Source organism: Eucyclogobius newberryi, unplaced genomic scaffold, assembly GCF_026437365.1.
Source record: "Eucyclogobius newberryi isolate DKJ021-1_F unplaced genomic scaffold, fEucNew1.0.hap1 SCAF_2, whole genome shotgun sequence".
Classification (NCBI taxonomy): domain Eukaryota; kingdom Metazoa; phylum Chordata; class Actinopteri; order Gobiiformes; family Gobiidae; genus Eucyclogobius; species Eucyclogobius newberryi.
In genome coordinates, this window is record NW_027315834.1 from 14,937,122 (window position 1) to 14,953,449 (window position 16,328).

Genomic DNA, 16,328 nt, shown 5'->3' on the forward strand with positions numbered 1-16,328 from the left:
AAAACATGTTGCAACAGCAATGAACATACAGTGAAACAATGACATGTGTTTGTGTGAATGTGTGTCAAGTGGGAGAGTCATGTTTGATACTTTGTACTCTGTGAGAACTTCATAACCATCTTGTGACAGGCAAGTGACTAATGTCTGAACAAGCGAACAGAAAAAGGAACATTCAGCAAAAACATTAAGATCCCACAGGTTCATAGAGTTAGGGGCCAGGGGGGCCCCCTATCTAAAAAAGTTAGGGGCCCCCCAGCAATTTCAGGGGCCCACAAGCGCGCGCTGCATCACAAGGTCATAAGAACAAGATATATTTGTTGTTTTAAACCTTGTTATTAGCATGTAAAATTATTAAAAGTACTTTTATATTTTATTTGATATGAAGGAAGAGCACAAATACTGAATTCCTATAAACCAGAGATCATGATCTTTCAATACTGTTTTAATTCAATATAATAATGTTTCTTAAATACAAAATAAATACTGTATAGCATTTGACACAAGGAGAGATAGTGGAATATATAAAATCACAGCCTACAAAATAAACTACTAACATATATACATTACCCTGATGCTAACAACTCCAAAGGGGTTGGATACTTCCACATTGAAATACAGCTTTTGTTGCAAACAACTTTAAAAAGACTGAATTGCGGACTGAGTAGAGATTGACGCCCTCTGACCTAGATATCACTTTTCACACGCAAAATTAGACCGGGCATTTCCGAGTACACCCGAACGCGACCGAACGCAGCGGCCAATCAGATGCCCGCTTTCATCGAAATTAGATCACAGACATCGCTCGGCGAATGAGATGCGAGAATACTGCGAAGTGGCATGTCTGTCAAAACGAAACTTAAGCGATGAACTTAATGCCCCAAATATGGCCAAATTACTAGTTAAATCTTGATTTTTTTTCAAGGAATTTCGATACAGGGGCACGGTGGGCTGTGATAAAATGTGAATATATGATTATATTTCTGTGATGTATTTTATCTGCATAATAGTGATATATTATCTGCATCATTAGTCTAAGAGAAAAAACGCATTTGTGACTGCATTTGTTTGTGAAGGTGTCGTAAAGATGGAGCAAAGGATGTTTACCCTAGGGGGGTAACACCCCAGGGGAGAATGTGTAAAACATTCACCAGGCTTTATCTCTAGGAAAAATACCAGCTGTTGTAAAAGACAAGTGCCTTGATGTGAAGCAGACCAATGAGAAATGTGACCCGCCTATTCCATAATATCTAATAAAACCAACCCGCATGAGAAAAAACGGTGTGAGACGCAGGAGGGTCACCAGGCTGCTTACAACAGCCTGGCTAACGAGGTCCGGCGTTTTCTCCCATGCATGCCATACAAACGTCTGATATTTCTGTGTCGTTTCATATTCTAAGTTGAATTGTGTTCTCTGTGTATAAAGGAATAGCATTGGTGTATGTCTCATTCCATGACACGGGCCCTCCTAATTCAAACCCCGGGCCCGCCGGCAATTCGAGGGCTTACGGGCCACCGTCTATTTTGCAGCCTGTCCCATATCATGCCATTTTTACCGTTTCGTAGTCTACCCCTAATATTTGATAATAATAAGTGTTGTGCAACACCCATAACATAATAGTTATGAAATATCACCCATATCTTGGACCCCACTCACAAACCTGGAAATGCAAACAGCTTGATTTGAGATTCGCCCCCACCCTCACCAAGAGCGATCCGCCTCCCCCGCCCACACCGTGAAGTAGTCTCACGAGAACATGCGTCCCCCGCCCACACACCGTGACGTAGTCTCAGTGAGAGCATGAGTCCCCCGCCCACCCAGTGAGAAAGTGGGGGTTTAAACAGAGGCTGGTACACAGTCAAAAAATCAAAAAGCTCTGAAAAGTCTATTTTGCATGATATGGGACCAAAAAGAACAATTGGGGAATTGTAATTAGGGAGTTTGGAGGGAACGAGGCGCTAAAAGCCGAACCGTAGTGCACAGTGAGCTTCCCATCTACAATAGGTTTGCTCCCTTCAGCAATCAAAAGCCCGCTGAATGGACTCGTGACACTCTAGTAATTGGAAGTTCTATAAATCAGAGACGTGACATACTTCCCAACTTATTTACCATCCCAGGGGGGAGATAACGCATAAAAAAGTGGGAGTCAAATTTTGTCAGAATTAAGAGAAAATAACACTAATGAGCCAAATGACTGTAGGACGCATATTCGTCCCACGTTACGCTCCATAGTGTGTTTCTATATAAAACAAAACCATGTAGTGTAGAACCGATATTTATTTTCAACAGCGGCTTTATCCTCGTCAGCGCCACAATCTTTGCCAACGCTCAAGTCGTTCACTATCACTGTGGGACGTAAAGATTTAATAATAAATTCGACCTGCTTTGCATTCTGGGGGACGGAAACGCCCAGCAGCGTAATCACAACAAACATGGCGGCGCCCATATGTTCCCCCCCGCCCGCTTTCGCTACCAAAATAAAGGCTAACGGTGTAGAAAAGGTCGATTTTAGATTTTTGATGTGATTGGAATATCTTCAAATCGGGAGATTTACCCCAAATCGGGACACTCCCAACTCTCCAGACCAAATTGGGAGAGTTGGGAAGTATGACGTGAAGCTGCCAGCTGCTGCTAACGTCTGGTGTTATCCAGGGACCAGAATGGGTGACATCGAAGGAAACCTTAGGCTCTTAAAGCAGAGTAGACAGAGGTTCCGTTGAGTCGTGATTCATGCAGGCGGTAACGATGCCAGGCGGAGAAAATTAGAGGGCTCAAATTACAAGTAGGTGTGGTGTGTGAATTGGCAATGTCTTTGTCAGATACCGTAATATTTTCTGGTGCCCTGCCCAATCGGATCAATGCTGAATTGTACAGCCGTCTTTCAGCATTCAACAGCTGGTTACCTTTGTGAAGAGCACAGGAAAACTCTGTAATCTCAGGTCCACTGCCAGCGCCCTGCTTTAGAGACGTGAAATTCAGTTGCCTCAGACAATTGCATGTTTGGCTTAAGTCATACTGTGGTGCCAAGCAAATACCACATGTGGATAACTTTGCTGCTTTTTTCAAATGATTTGAACTGTTTACGTGGGATCGCATTCACCCAAATATGTATGGATCCCGTCTTCTCTCTCTTAACATCGACCTCACTCTTACATCTGCAGCAGTCAATGTGTGACAATCAGGTATGGTGACTTCAAATACTCTTGGACCTCTTCAGATACCAGTCAGGATTACAAGCAGAACATTAGTATCAGGGCCTCAACCTGCCCAAAACTCTATTGCACCTATGCAACTGGGAAAGGATTCAAGTGACATTTGTGTTGTGAATTGGAACAGAGTCAAAACAGAAAAAAACAAAAAACATATTTAATCAGGATTAAGCCTACTAAAAACCAGCCCATATCAAAGATTCAAGATGATAATGTTCTAAACAGTGTTTTAAATGTATCAACATTTCAATTTAAAAAAGGTCTTCGAATAATTCACATGGATGTGCGAAGTCTTCAATCAAAAAAAGATTTTATTGTGGGCAAAAGAAGCCAATCCCGATATATTTGTATTTTCTGAAACATGGTTAATAACCCCCCAGGATCTCAGATGCTGACATTTCATTGTACAATTTTAATATATTCCGTTGTGATAGACCCAGTAAAGGAGGTGGAGTAGCAATATTTGTAAAAATCTTGTTTCACTGCAACTGTAAAATCCAATGTCAAAAAGTTTTGAATACATAGTTCTAGAGGTGGGTTTGGGTAAAAATAATACTGGGACTTCAGACTTCTTTACTTTCCTCTCCACTTTTGATCATTCTGAGTTGCTTGTTTTAGGTGACATGAACATCGATTGGTAATCCAAAACTTCTGACAGTCCAAAGAACTATTGTAATGAATTAAACCTCACACAACTTATTACTACTCCCACCCGACCTGACCCTAAAGACCCACTTAAAACAACATTACTAGACATTATCTTAAGCAATAAGCCTCAAAATTACCACTGTAGTGGTGTCTTTCCTCTAGATTTTAGTGGCCACTGTCCTTTTGGGTGTGTGCGGAACACACAATGTATTAAATCCAAATCAAGTGTAACTGTTAAAAGGTCCTATAAGCATTTTAATGAACAAGCATTTCAGTCTGATCTATACTATAGTGAAATTGGTTGTACTACTAGTATTCCAGAACCCAACACAGCACTGGACTTTTTCATTAAAACATTTAATGATATTACTGATAAACATGCCCCTCTTAAAAGAGTAAGTAAGAATAATCCCTGGTTCTGTCCAGACATTGCTGCATTATCTCAAGAGCGTGATAAAGCCTGGTCAAAAGTGCAATAAATATGTCACTTCTGTTCGTAATGCCAAAACATCTTACTACATCAAAACTTTCATGGAATCACAGGGGAATTCTGCAAAATGTGGCAAACAGTTAAATCCTTATTGCAAAATTCTACTCCCTCTTTACCAAATTAAATTACTAAAGATTCAATCAGCTTGACAACTAAATAATATATTTGTGATGCATTTAATCAGCACTTTGCTGACGCTGGAAATACCTTTGATGCTGCTGCTCCAACTGTTGTAATTTTCCAAATACATGAGAATAGACCTGATGATCAAGTATTTTCCCTTAAGCCCTTTTACACAGTATGAAGTATTAAATATGTTGCCGTTTATAGATCCAAAAAAGTCCACTGGAGCCGACACCCTCGAACCTAAGTTACTTTTGTTATCAGCCCCACTAATAGTAAATTGGTTAACTCATGTTTTTAATCTCACAATTCAAACCGAAAGTATCCCATTACTATGGAAAACTGCTTTTGTTCTCCCTTTGCACAAAGGAGGCCAGAAAAATGATTTGAAAATATATCTATTCTTACGCTTGATGGTAATATGATTAATATGATTGAACAAGTACTTGGGCATCTGGAGAGATGATAAACTCTCCTTCAACAAACACATACAGGAGCTGACAAATAATCTTAAAACTAGATTGTCATTCTTCTAGAAAATAAAACGTGTTCCCCCTTCACTGTAGAGAACAGTTAATCCAGGCTACATTTCTTTCAGTTTCTATTAAATTGTGGGAGCAAATCCAAAAGCTGCGGGAAAAAAATCATCTGTGGAGATCGTAAGATATGAAAATCGCCGCACTTTTAATCAGCGTGCAGACTGGTTGCCATGGCGGGGGCGATATGCACACTCGGTGTTTAAGCGGTGAAGTTATTTGGCGTGACTGACGAAAAGTGCTCACATCATCAAGTGACAATAAGAAAAATAGTGAATACGCGCACAGGGCGACAGCGCCCCACGGCGCGAACACGCCAACAGAGAGGCAATTAATAAAAAGTTGTCTGCTAATGGCTCTTTTCCTGTGGTTGGACTAGTATAGATGTAGAGAACTATTGTATTCAATATCTGCATACCAATAAGGCCACTTCAATGCGACGCGCTCACTTCGTAGAAAATAAAACTGTCTGCAAAACCTGTGCGAGGATTTTAAAAAGGACATATATAAAAAAACGAACATCCGACCTAACTACCTGGATTTTTTCCCCCAATGTTACCGTAAACACTTTTTTTTTTGGCCTAAGGCCTTAGTTATTTTATTACTTGGTTTACGGATCCGCCGCACTTAGAAGATTGATTTATACAATATAAATTAAATTAAATAAATCATTATCATTTTTTTTTTATGAAGTACCGCCGACATAGCAAAATAGCATTAAATTAAATGTAAAAAGTGGTATTATGTCAAAAGACAAGAGTGCGTGAAGCAATTTCTCGCCAAACTCCTGCGGAAGTCTGTGACGCAGGTCTGACGTGGGTCTGTCGCCCGTTTCTTTCTGCTGCGCGCCTTTATATCGCAAATACAAATTTTAAACCTGTTTACCACATTTTCTTCAGCGCGTTATGCCGTAACTGGGTGGGTGAGGGAGGGTGCACACTGCGCGCCGCGTCTCCCCCCCTCTCCTCCCGTGGTGCATTTTGGGCAAACCCGGAGGAAAACATCTTTTGAAATTGAAATGATATTTATATTCCGTCCGCCCGTGCAATATATTTCATTTAAAAATCCGTAAACCAAGTAATAAAATAACTGCGGCCTAAGCAGGCTCTGCGTTGCTGAAAAACGTATCCATGCATTCGTAACATCTAGATTAGATTTCTGCAACTCCCTGCTCGCAGTGTGTCCTAAAAGCTCTAAAAAAAGCTTTCAACTGGTTCAAAATGCAGCAGCAAGATCAGGGTTCAGAATAAGCAGTATCGCATCGCAAAATTCAACACAATTTCTCTCAACTGCATTGCATTCGTCAGAATAAAAGTGTTTTTGTATCCCGCTGCTGTTTCAGATCGCGAGTCTGAAAGCGGGAGGAGCCACAGTCCGGTAAAGTTAGCGTCAGATTCACAGATTTGGACATCCAAGGTCAATAGCTCCTAAACGCCAAAGTCTTTGCAGATCATTCAAATGCCAAAATACTCACATTTACACGTTTTTAAAAATCAGTTTTTTTTTATAGAATGTTTACAAATACAATTGAAATAAATAATCTTATTACATCAATGGAAAATATTGATTGTTAGTCACTTTTGTGTTTTGCTATGAAATGATCAAGTTGCTATACAAATTTGAAAAAAAGAACGGATTGTTTAGCAGCATTGCTATACAAGAGAAAATCCTTAATCTGAGCCCTGAAGATTACCAACAGGAACTAAAAGAAGAGAGCACATTACGCCGGTGCTGGAGTCTCTTTACTGGGTCCTGTCAAGTTTAGAATCAAATTTAAACTCCTCCTTCTGACTTACAAAGCCACAAATGATATGGCCCCATCTCACCTCAAAGATGCTTTAGTACAATATCATCCAAACAGAGCTCTTCACTCTCAAAATGCTGGACTTCTGGTGGTCCCAAGAGGTCGAGCGCTTAGCTCCCAAGCTCCTGTGTTATGGAATCAGCTCCTGTCCATGTTAAAGAGGCCGACACAGTCTCTTCATTTAAGACCAGGCTTAAAACGTTCCTCTTTGAAATTTCTTATGTTCAGGCCAGTTAGGAACAGAAATATAAACCTGCAGTTTCAGCTACGCTGCCCTAGGAGCAACTATGAGGGAAGTATGGCAGCTTGAGTACTATCCTCTGATAAAGACTACTTATTCTAACAAACAATATTTAATATTCAATTCCACTTGCAATCTGTTCATTTCCTTTTCTTTTTCTTTTCTCACTCCCTTCCATCCCCGAGGACCCAGATGCTCCTCTCCTGGTGAAACAGTCTCTACCCCATATGCACGGTCCTTCAACTGCCTGGAAGAACTGGTTCTCCTCCTGAAGAACTGGTTGTGGAACTCCAAGTTTATAATTTTTCCTAAGGAATTTTTTTTTGTAGTTCTTCTTGGCCAATGAACATCGTCCCTTTGGACATTGTTTGAGCTGCTTTTTCACTGTCGCCCTCAGAGGCAACGGTTGTTGTGATTTTGGGCGTACAAAAATAAATTGAAATGAATTAACGATGACTCATTATAAAATTATATAAATAAAGGGCAATAGTTTTATTCATTTGATATTTGCACTACTTAAAAAAAACAGACCTTTAATATGAGAGTTGAATCAAATCTAAAGAAATGGTGTCATGGGCTTCATCTTTGGTTTGTTGTTCTATCTCATGATTTATGTTTTTAATTCAACAGTTACTCCGTTATCTCTCAATGCTGGGGTGTTACTTTTTTGGGTTACTTTTCAGTGTATTTCGTAAGGAACTATGCTTTTTCTTTTCCGAAGCACATGAAAGGAAGGACTGAAAAAGAACCTGGAACTGCACCTCTGGAGACAATCTACTCAACTACAACTCTTCTCTCATCTTTGACAACATTTAATTTACTTTTACTTTCATTACTAATCCGTGTTAGTACTTCTTGTCCGTCTGTTAACCATATACTGCCTACTTTCACAAGAATGGGTGTATTCATTGAAATTATCATTAAAAAAAACAAAACCTCCTCAACTTACGGTAGTTTGAGTCTATTGTTGCCGGGACAACGGTTGAAACACGTATATCTTTCATAAGCAGCAATGAATGTGTAAAATAATAGTAGAAACACACTCAGTAATTCACTTCACATCCAGCCGAGCCGATAAAAAGAGTTTTCATTTCATTTGCGTTGTTGGTTTAGGTTTGTAGTGTTAGCTGACTAGCTTATGTCACAAACAAGTTAAAACGTTGGCCTAAACGCTGGACATAAGTGAATGAAACACATTCCTGTACAAATATAATGTCATTTTCCACTTACCTTCGGCTGTATCGAGTTGGAGCCGTTGGAGTCGACTTAAATGTCTTTTAGTGAGAAGATTAGACAGAATTCAGTATCGGCGATAACAGTGGCCATCTTAGGTCAAAGGGCACTCCTTCTTCAACAAGCAGCGACAAGCTGCAACACAAAACAGTAGCGCCTTCTAGTGGAGCACATAGTAATGATCAAATTAAATCACATCACATCTCCCTCTTTAGCTGATTCCCAACAGCAAAGTAAACATGGGAAACGTTTGTATACAATCCCAAAACAAAATATAATTGTGATTAAACTTTCAACAAAATTCTAATATAGCATTAACAAAGTCGATGTAATCCCTCATTCGTCCAGGAGTGTTCTTTGTAGAAAAAGATTCAGTTGTCATTGTCAATGACTCTTGGATGAGAGTCTTTTCTTCTTTTTTCTCAACTGAGTCCAGATGACAACAACTGAATCTTTTTCAACTATCATTAACAAAGTGGTTTTGTCTGACCCCCAGTTACTACCAGAAAGACATCACATTATATGAATTACTAATTATTACATTTATCTGCCACTTTCCAAATGTGTATTCTCCATGTCATCTTTTCATCAAGATGGACCCCCAAACATTTGAATGATGCAACCCTTTCCAGTGCCTTATCATACTGCTTCAGGCCTACATTTCCCATCTTCCCTTTTCCCCCAAAAAACATTAACTTTGATTTCTCCACAGAAATGTTAAAACCCCACTAGCTTCCCCATTCCATAATACTAGTCAATGCCCTTTGCAACTTATTAAAAACTAATGTGACATTCCGACCTCTCTTCCACACAGCCCCATCATCAACAAACAGAGACATCCCATACCCCGCCCCAACATTTATAACAATATCATCCATCACATTAAACAGAACTGGACTAATTACACTTTCTTGGGGCGTGCCATTATCAATACTCACTACTTGAGATAAAGCGCTGCCTACTCTGACTTGAATATTATGGTCTTGTAAAAATGCCCAATTTAAAGTGTGAGATCAAATGCCTGCATCATACAGTTTAATTATCAGCCGCTCCCTCCACAACATGTCATAGGCCTTCTCAATATCCAAGAAAACAGCAACAAGAACCTCTTTACATGCATATGCTTTTATAATGTCAGTCTAGAGATAATACTGACTCCATGCTGCTCCTCCCCTTCCTAAAGCCATTCTGATAGGGGACAAACCAGTTCTCCTTCTCCAACTTATAGACTAGTCTTTCTGTCACCATCCTCTCCATGATCTCACAAAGGACTGATGTAGGAGCTATGGGCCTATATGAACCTGGTTTCTGTACCTCCTTTCCTGGTTTCAAAATGGGGATAACCACAGCCTGCCTCCAAGCATCCGGGACACGCCCTTCTGCCCACACATTGTTAATCAATGCAAGAACCTCCTGCAATACTTAATCTTCTTTTTTGTTTTTAAAAATGTCATCCATCAGCCCATCTTTTCCTGGAGCAGTTGGACCGCCCCCATTTATCGTCTTTACCAGCTCTTTCAAGGAGAAAAACAATGAATAGGATCAGAATTATCCATGTTTAGTTCAAGTTTGTACGGTTGATTATCTAACATTGTGTTCCTCCTACTGATCCCTACATCCCCCAAGTTTTCTCCACTGTGGACTAGCTGAAAAGCTCTGGCTAAAAGAACTGCCTTCTGCCTATCGTTGACTGCTACAACTCGGAACAGATCTCAAGCGTTTAATCCCTGACATTTGTCAATAACTCTCCTTGCAACAGCTCTTAGCCTTATATTATATTCTACTGCATTATGCTCAACTGACTGCCTCCTTAGTCTCTTATATGCTTTATTTACATGCAAACACGAACATTACACACAATCATTTCATACAAACTGTGATTCCACTCATCTACTGTACCTCCATTAACCTTATCTAGGTCTTTGCTATGAAGGTTATTTTGTGTGTTAATGTTTTTTTTTGCCATTGATTTTTAGTTTTTTTTACATCGAATCTAGTTTGCATTGCAATATGCATTGTATATAAATACGATTAAAAAAATTGAAATTCGACGTAAAAAGAGCCGCGGTGCAGTCAAATGGCCCAACAATTTCAGGAACCGCAGCACTGCCATATAGCCTCTTGGCTAACCCTAACCCTAACCTTAACTCTAACCTTGACCCTATCCTTAACCCGGCGCGGTCTAAAACGGCGCGGTCAAATAGCGCAGCAGTTTCAGGAGCCGAGGCACAAAATAACATGGCAGTTTCGGCCGCGCGCCGTGGCTCTATAGACACTCCCAAAAAATTCAATGTCAATTTTTTTTTTTTTTAAATAAAAACACAAAATACCCTTCATAGGAAAATAGTAAATCACAATACGACCCAAAATATCAGATTGTCACAGGGATGAGCTCATGATTTGATTTGATTTTTACACCATATTGTCTAACCCTGTTTTCTCAATTTGCAATGTATTAATTCATCTCTTATTTTCTTTTCTGTCCAAAGATAAAGTAACACTACATATTGATGGAGTGGTTCATTTCAGGATTATAGACCAATTAAAGGTAAACTTAAGCCCTACACATCTATTTATGGATTTAAATTTTTTGCTTTTATTACTTGTTTTTGTTGTTGTTGCTTATTTTCAGGGCAGTTATGGAGTTGAAGATCCAGAGAAGGCCATCACTGAGCTGGCACAAACCACCATAATGTCGGAGCTGGGCAAACTAACACTGGACACATTTTTAAGGGTAATTGAGTAGGGGTGTAACCATGCAACGCTAACTTTTCCTAATCCATAGTAACTGTTGGCCAGTACACTCTGCCGATGTTTTTGGGCCAATGTGTAGGACAGATTTAGTTTTTTCCCCCCAAATTAAATAATTTAAAATGACCACAAACTTATCGAAAAACCTGCTTCAGATAAGAAAGCAGTTTGGTGACATTTTGTGCAGTTCTTTCCTGGCTTTCAAGAGTTCAAATGAAGCTTAATGTGTATTATTTAGGCAGCTGGTTGATCCAAACTCTGTCTGAGTCTGAGCTGTAGATTTAAAGCTATGAAGTTCAAATATCAGCCCTAATCTATATCTAATTAATGGTGTTTTTGTCTTAGGAAAGAAAGTCACTGCTCGTTAACATGGTCCACTCCATGAACCAAGTGTCTGACAAATGGGAGATTCGCTGCCTGCGGTTTGGAATTAAAGAGATCCATTTTCCAGGGCAAAAGAAGGTGAATCCAATGTGCTATCTGCATAACATTTCCCACTGCTGCTGATACAGTACTGATAAAGCTTTTTATTGTTCATAGGTTGAAGCAGAGGGCCGTAAATATTACAGAAATGTGACTTTTTAAAGTTGTTTTGTAATGACACAAAACAAATAAATCCAAAAATTGAGATTAATCAATGAGGTAAAAAAAATATATTAAAAGCGTCTTGTGTATTTTTTTGTTTTGTGCAGGTGATGCTAAGGAAATGTTTGTTCACAATTTGCTTTCTCTTGAAAATGTAAGCAATAACACTCTGTAAGTAATGCCAATGGGTCCTAAATGACTGTACTTTTCAAACCAAATATATTTTCCGATATTTGAGCTGTATTAGGGTAATTGAGTAGAGGTGTAACCATACAACGCTAACCCTTTCCTAACCCATAGAAACTGTTGGCCGTCAACCCTCCAGAACACATTCACCTTCTGTTCTCCAGGTGAACAACTCTCCACTCTCCTACATCAGTTGGTGATAAAAGTGATACATATTTGTAGTTCTGTATAGGACACGGAGGAAAATACATTTAAGCTCTCTACAAATTATTTTTAGTTATTCTCAACTGTAACACAGAGAGAAGGAGAGAGATTTGAATAGCAATAACAGGTGACAACAAAGTTACAGTCCAGACCACCAAAAAGTCTGGATTTAGTTTTGAGAAAATGTTTTCTGTATAATTGGCCTAAATGGCTGTGCAGGAGCAAGAAAGGGACTTTTTCTTCAGTATCATTATCTAGTATAGTGCTACAATACAATATTTATGTTCACATTGCAACAACACAATACATACACTAAATGTATTAGTACCTATTATTGTTGTCTTTGTATGGGTAATTAATATATATAACTTCTTCTCTTTTCAGAACACTCCGGTGCCCCAAGAGTTCAAGCAAAGAGGAAAAGGTTAGAGGATACCCGAGGGACAAGGTTGAAAGCCTTCTCCAGATCCACAAAGCACATGTGGACTGGTTGGGCAAACTCCCATGAACCCTCGAGCACCCGATGGAGGGTATAAAGCTGGTCCAGTGTTCCACGACCGGGACGAAAACCACTCTGCTCCTACTGAATCTGAGGTTTGACTCTCGGTCGGATTCTCCTCTCCAGTACCCTGGAATAGACCTTACCCGGGAGGCAGAGAAGTGTGATCCCTCTGTAGTTGGAACACAACCTCCGGTCCCCCTTCTAGAAAAGAGGGACCACCACCCCGGTCTGCCAGTCTTTTTGACATTATACAACAGCATTTGGGGTGAACATGAGCCCTACACATCTATGTAGGTATTTACATTTTCAATTGTTGGTAATATGGAGTGTCTAGATCTAATTATTGCATTATATGTTATCTGTATAATAAATAAAACAATGCGTTTGGCCGCCTCATCCAGACGGTGTTTCATACAATCATGATGGTGCTTTAAAAGTGAGTAATACACCTGAGAATAAACCTGAAATACGAACCTGTGTTATCTGAAATACAAACCTTAATAATAAAACTGAAATACTAAAATGAACTGTTATTCTAATTCTTAACTTTACCACTATCTGACACTGACTGACCTGCAAAACTACTAACCTACGATGCACCGCGAGGCACTGTGCGTTGTTGTGTTACTATTAATGGCGGAAGGCAGCCAAGTGAAAAGGAGCATTTACCGCCACCTTCTGTAGTTGTACGTCTTAGACTTTATTCTTTAGACTTCTATAGACTTTGTTAATAACTTATTTGTTAATAAGAGTTCTTCTATTAAGAGTGTTTTTTTTTTTCTTTTTCAAACTTATCTGTCCTTTCCCCCTGTATCTACTGCGTTGTAACACCGAAATTTTCCCATGTTTGGACAATAAAGGATTATCTTATCTTATTCTATGAATACTCAATTCTTTAGACTTTATTCCAACTTTATTCTTCAGACTCAATTCTTTAGACTTTATTCCATAAACTTTATTCTTTAGACTCAATTCTTTAGATTTTATTCTTTAGACCCTCCGCTTGAATGATCGCATTGACTCGCATTGAAAAATTAAGTCTAAAGAATAATGTCTGGCGGTAATGTAACACTTGGATACCAGCCACCATAAAACAACAACAACAACAACAGCATTGTGGCTTTTATTTGAAAGTGACTCTAAACTAGTGATGGGCGATACCATATTTCTTAGATTCGATACGATACCGATACTTTTGAGCCCAATTAAATCGATATCGATACTTATATTTTCAAATTTGCATTAAACAATTTTTTATGTAAAAACGAAATGTATCAAATACCTGAGCACAGCGTCTCAGATTAACTTCAGTCATTCAGACCAGCTTACATTTCAGATGAGCTTTGAAACATGAAACAATATCAACTGAAAAATACTTTTAAACCAAATCAGAAAGAGAAAACATTGTAAAATAAGAGATTGCTTGTGTTACTGCTGTGAGGCACTGTCTTGTCACAAATGCTGCAGTGTGCTGTTTGCCACCATTATTATTTTGTCTTATGTTATCTTATTTTAATTTATTTAATTGTTTTTATTTCCCCCCCCTCTATTCCTTATTCAGAATATGAGAGGTTCTGTCAATAGGAGTTTTGTTTATGAGTTTTTTCTATTAAGAGTGTTTTTTCTTCTCCATTGTGTGGACAAATAAAGGCTTATCTTATCTTCCTTGTCAACGGGTGAAAAATATGCCCATACCACGCTCCTTTTTCTTTCAGACATTTTAAGACACCGCACATGCTCCTCTGTTGAGTTTATGATGGGTAGATAAAGTCCCGCTGGCCACTGGAGGGAGACACGCGCGTGCACCATGAAGAGTCCATTCTGCGGTGTAAAAGGGGGTGTTTTGTGGCATAAATATGGACAGTGTTAGTTTAACAACTTTGATTGTTGAGTTGTGGTTTTAAGTTTTAAAGCTACTAAATAATATCGATATTTTTGTCATGAGATCGATACCCAAAAAGTGACAACTGGATATCAATACCATAGTATCGATCCGCCCATCACTACTCTAAACTGAACCTAACAGTCACTTGTTTCTAGCAACCTAACGCAAGCTTCGTAGCAGGTCTACAATAAACAATAAAGTAGATGGCGGTAAATGCATCTTTACAGTTGGCTACAAGCCATCATTAAAAACTAAAACTAAAACAACAAGAAGGCGACACGCCTCCTTTTACTCAGTACTAGCCTCGAAGCCAGGACTTCAAATGACCCATCACTACCTGACCGAATATATAGATCTATGTGCCTGACGGACTAAACCGATAATATAATAGATCTATGGCATGGATCTAAACCATGGATCTATTATATTATCTGGATAGGGTATGGCTAGCCGCAGCATGTCGCAACCACCCCCAGTGGCCACTCCATTGGCTCTAAACCAAACCCAGGGCACGTTCAAAGACAAGCGCTTCCGGTGTGTCACACTAAACTCATCCCCCCTGTGTTTCCGCCGCGCTGGAGAGACGTGCATGAGTTCCTACCTGTCACTGGTCAGTTATCTGATTGTACGGCGCCAGTCCCAAATGAAGGTGAACGGCTCTGCGTTTACCTGCTCCACCTGGACCTCCTCGTGTTTGTAACCCACACAACCCCTCCTCCCCCAGCCCGGAGAGGACGCACTTTCCCCGGCTACAAGGTCAGCCAGTCAGTCCTGAGTAGTGCTAGGTGTAGCTACCAGCGTTTAGTTCCTCATCATTTCATCTAAAGCATGATCCAAAAAGTTTTGCAAGCAGTTAATTAGGATTGAGTCTTGGTCAGTGTAAACGTGAGTGTTAAAGGAGGAATAGTTGCTGTTTTCTCTTTGAAAGGCTGTAGCAGGTGCTTTTGACTGCTGTGTACTGTATTTAAGGTGAGTTACAAGTTCTAATAGGCTTATAATTGGTGATAGATTTAACCTATTGAACTGGGGTTTCCTTCTTGCCTCTTGTGAATGCACAGTCCAGATACTAAATACATCGACAGTCTTGTGAATCACTGTTGTGAATATCTGAAGGAAAGATGTTGAAAAGATAGTGCACATTTAAACCATGCTTACCCAGGTGTTAAAATGCCCTTTATGTTTTGGGGTGGTTGTTCAGTAACTTCAGTGATAATGTAACCCGTAGCAGGAAAAAAAAGGCCCACGATCTACTTTTCTGCTCAGTATTTCATATTTGTTTTATAGGAATAGGGCAACAGGGCCATTCAATATTACAGTCAAAGCAACTATGGCATATTCCTTAGGGCTGCAACAATTTATGCCTAATTATGCCTATAAAAATAATCTTGAACATATTGAAAGTATGTGTTGTAATAATAAGCATAATTATTATTATCATTACTATTATTATTATTATTGTATTTATTTTTTTAAGTTAAAACATGTAATTCTCCTCAGTGTACACACTGTAAACTGGTCCTGGAGCATTAACATTTGAGAAAATATCTGTGTAACACGGTGCCACAGTCTAGAGACAAGCAGGTGACACCACCAGGCAAACTCACGGGTAGTATTTTTTTTTTACAAGCAATAAAAACCTAGAATTGAATTCATGTTAGAATGCCCTACTGTGAAACATTCCAGGCAAAGAATAACATCTCTATTAAGACGATGCAAGTGGCTTACCCCCAACTAACAACGTTACATACTGCTCCTTTGAATTAAGCTATGCAGAATTAACAAACAATTGTGTAACGGCTAAAGTATTTATTTGCATGTAGCTCATGTAGTTTCTGCTCATATCCAGGATGAAGTGGTTTCCTGTGCTGTCCCTTCTCTTCTGGATGTGTGCCGTCTACATCGCTGGGATCTATCTGTTTGTGGGGGGCTTCTT

At 39.3% G+C, this 16,328-nt stretch overlaps 2 protein-coding genes across 3 annotated transcripts in view; both read left to right on the top strand.

Moving 5' to 3' along the window:
* phf24 (PHD finger protein 24) overlaps positions 1-16,328 on the top strand; it is a 289,741-nt gene that overhangs the window by 144,415 nt on the left and 128,998 nt on the right. The gene's annotated exons all lie outside the window — the stretch shown is intronic.
* The window catches only part of pigo (phosphatidylinositol glycan anchor biosynthesis, class O), a 13,871-nt gene continuing 12,507 nt past the window's right edge, over positions 14,965-16,328 (top strand). The window contains exons 1-2 of one of the 2 annotated variants that reach the window (XM_072453668.1): positions 14,965-15,151; positions 16,242-16,328. The exon at positions 16,242-16,328 is cut by the window's right edge and continues 395 nt beyond it. In XM_072453668.1, the coding sequence (XP_072309769.1) occupies positions 16,243-16,328 (86 nt within the window). In that variant the 5' untranslated portion in view covers positions 14,965-15,151; position 16,242. Of the gene's footprint in view, positions 15,152-15,250; positions 15,365-16,241 lie in introns of those variants that run through there. The other variant, XM_072453669.1, reaches the window with a different exon arrangement.